We start from the raw sequence: 3,024 nt of genomic DNA, 5'->3' as shown, positions 1-3,024 counted from the left end.
ACGGGTGAAGGAGCTGTGGGGGTGCTCTGCCCCACTCTGTGCCACCCAGGGCCCTGCCCTTGGAGGGAGGCAGTGAAATTGTTGGTTCACAATGGGTCAGGAGGGAAATTCAGGCTCTGAGGTTTTGTTTTCTGTGTTATGTTACACTGTTGACACAGAGCAAGGCAGCCCCAAACTGAGATTTTGTCTCACTTGAATGGGACTGGGCCAGTCCCACTACTTTGGTAAATTCTTATTAGGAGCAGAGTGAGCCTTGAAAGAGCGGGAAACACAGAGCTATTAAATCTCACCTGATCTCATTTTAATGAAGAGTGTGAGCCACGGGTCTTGGCTTACTCTGATTTTGCTTGCTGGGAGCTGCTTGCAGGTCCTCAGTTTAGCTCTTGCAGCTTACCACAGGGAATGTCCTCCAAGTGATACCCCACTGGAGGGACAAGAGGCTTTCCTGAGGCCACAGCAGGAGGTGGAACATGCTCTTGTGCCCATAAGGTGCTGCAGAAGTCCTGTGCAGGGCAGGTCTTTCTGAGTGTGCCATGGGGTGTCCCTTGATGCCTGGGAGAAGCACAGCCAGCAGTGTGAAGAGCTGGAGGCAGCTCCAAGATTCTGGCTCTCAAACAGCCTCTCTACTTGTACAGGAGCAGCTCGCTAAGGAAACGGGGCTCTTGCTGCCTGTTCAATGCCTGGAAGAAAGAGAATGGTGTTAACATGCTCTTGTCTCTCACCAGTCTTTTTCCCAGCTCCAAACAGCCCTTTTCTCAGCACTTTGCCAATGCCTGCCCTCCCTGGGGTGTGCATCCAAACCTAATTCTGCTTGTTTGCAACTCAGAGCCATTCCTGCTGTCAGTATGGCTCTGGGCAAGTCTCGTGGAAGTGCTGCAGGGAGATCTGCCAGAGTCATTCACACTCTTTTATGGGTCTTCCTTTGAATTCCTCTACAATTTCAGTAACAAAATTGCAGATTTTTGTAGAAGTTTAAACTCTAGGACACTGCTCTGCTGGGCCACCACAATTTAAAGCTGCTAACAGGTTGGGTCATAACTGCTTTCCATGACTCAGCCATGCCAGGAGCACAGGATCCCATCCAAAGCCCACCAAACACAGCGGAAACCTTTCTGCTCTTGAAAGTCACCCTCCTGCTTTCAACAGCCCCTGTCCAAACCGAGTTCTCCTGATGCCTGCACAGCTGAGGGCATGCAGGATGTGGCCCAACCAGGTGGGAAGGAACTCCAGTGGCTGCAGGACCTCAGTGAAAATGGGAATTGCTAGCGAAAATAAATTTTTATATTTCTTGAGCTTTATGCACTTGTTTTGTATTTTCATCGATGTAATGAGTGCTTCAGGAGTATGTGGGATCATTGCCCAAAATCTGTGTGTGTCCATATACTGTGGTCTGGGATGACCCTGTTGAGCAGGCAGGTTTGACTAGATGTCCCTCTGTGGTGCCTTCCAACCTAACCCATTCTATGATATTGCCAACCTAATTCCTATTCCTGGTTTTCCAAGCCCTGGCACCGGTCTTGTGGATGATGCTGGGAAAGGAATGGGTGACTTTCACAAGCGAGCTGCTGTAGCAGTGTCTAAATTAAATTAGTGATGAGGAAACTCTACGGGGCTGCCCAGCGGCAGGATGCCGTCCGTCAGACCGCCTGACCCGGCCGGGATGTCCCCGGTGGCCCCGCAGGTCCCGAACCGACACCGGGTCCCGAACCGACACCGGGTCCCGGGGCACCCCGCCGGTCCCTCAGAGGCCGGGGCGGGGCAGGAGAGGGCGCCCCCTGTCGGCCGCCCGCGCCCACGTGCGTTCCCCCCGCGCGGCGCAGCCGGCGCGCAGCCAATGGGGAAGCGGGGGGCGTGTCCCGGCGGCCGCCGCCGCCAATGGGCGCGCGGAGCCTCGGCGGGGGCGTGGCCGGGCGCGCGCCGCGGCGATCCCCGGTGCCGAGCGCGGGCAGGGCGCACTTGGGCCGCGTTCCCGTCGCCGTGCTGCGCGCTCGCCCCGCCGCCGCACTACCATGTTTGACGGCTGCCTCCTGCCCCTCGTCGTGCCCTGCCTGCTGCTCTGCGGACTGGACGCCGGCACAGGTAGCGCTCCCTGCCGCCCCGGCTCCCCTTCCCCGGCGGCGCTGACAGGGTCCGGCTCTGGGCAGCAGCGTGCGGGCGCGGAGCGCAGGGCACGCACCGCATCCCCTGTGTGGCCGCGGTCCCAGCCCGCGGGACGAATTGCTCCAGGCTTTTGTATTTTCTTTTCCTGTCCTCCCGCTGCTGCTGTAGCGTTCCATGTGGAAAGCTGCTGACTGTCCTTGGCTGCTGCTGCGGCTCGCTCTGCTTTTCCCCTTCTCCCTGCAGATTTTATTGGGGTTGGTGAAATGCGATGCTTGTGTCTGAGCTATATATATATTTTTTAATGATACAAGTAGCTTTAGTGTTTGCTCTATTCCTCTCTTCCCTGCACGTTTCTGTCTCTAATATATGTGTATACAGAGAGAAATAAATCGTCCTGCTCCGCTGGCTCCATTGTCCGCGCAGCCCGTTCACAGTTTCCAGCGCGGGGCTGTCTGCGCTGAAACCCGAGCGCAGGGCTGTCCCGGGGAGCGGGGGGTGCCGCAGCCCTCGGCCGCCCCGTCGGGCCGCGGCTCCGGGGTGCGAGCGCCTGAGCCTCTCTCCTTCTCGCCTGCAGCTGGCGGAGCGGAGCTGGAAGTGGTGATCCCGGAGCGAGTGCCGCTGGAGAAGATCCACCTGCTGCCGCCCGGAGGGGATCGCGGCGGCCCCCGGCGCCGGCGGGCAGCGGCGGAGCAGGAGGAGGAGGAGGAGGCTGTGCTGCTCCGCCTGCCCGCCGCCGGCGCCGAGCTGTACCTGCACCTCCGCCGCGACCTGCGCTTCCTGGCCCGGGGCTTCGCGGTGGAGCGGCGGCGCGGGGAGGCGCGGCGGCCCCCGCGGGAGCGGCTCTGCTTCTACTCGGGACACGCGCTGAACCGCAGCGACTCCTTCGCCTCCCTCAGCACCTGCGCCGGGCTGGTACTGCCACCC

The 3,024-nt window shown here is 59.6% G+C and overlaps 1 protein-coding gene across 2 annotated transcripts in view; it reads left to right on the top strand.

The window, feature by feature from the left end:
- Nucleotides 1-1,947: 1,947 nt before the first annotated feature.
- Nucleotides 1,948-3,024, top strand: part of ADAMTS17 (ADAM metallopeptidase with thrombospondin type 1 motif 17) — a 157,051-nt gene continuing 155,974 nt past the window's right edge. For both annotated transcript variants that reach the window (XM_015638750.3, XM_015638749.3), the window contains exons 1-2: nt 1,948-2,079; nt 2,675-3,012. In XM_015638750.3, coding sequence (XP_015494236.1) covers nt 2,010-2,079; nt 2,675-3,012 — 408 coding nt within the window. In that variant the 5' untranslated portion in view covers nt 1,948-2,009. The remainder of the gene's footprint in view (nt 2,080-2,674; nt 3,013-3,024) is intronic.

This window comes from Parus major, chromosome 10, assembly GCF_001522545.3.
Source record: "Parus major isolate Abel chromosome 10, Parus_major1.1, whole genome shotgun sequence".
NCBI classification, from domain to species: domain Eukaryota; kingdom Metazoa; phylum Chordata; class Aves; order Passeriformes; family Paridae; genus Parus; species Parus major.
The sequence above is the reverse complement of the archived record's forward strand: the minus strand, read 5'-3'. Positions and strand labels throughout refer to the sequence as shown.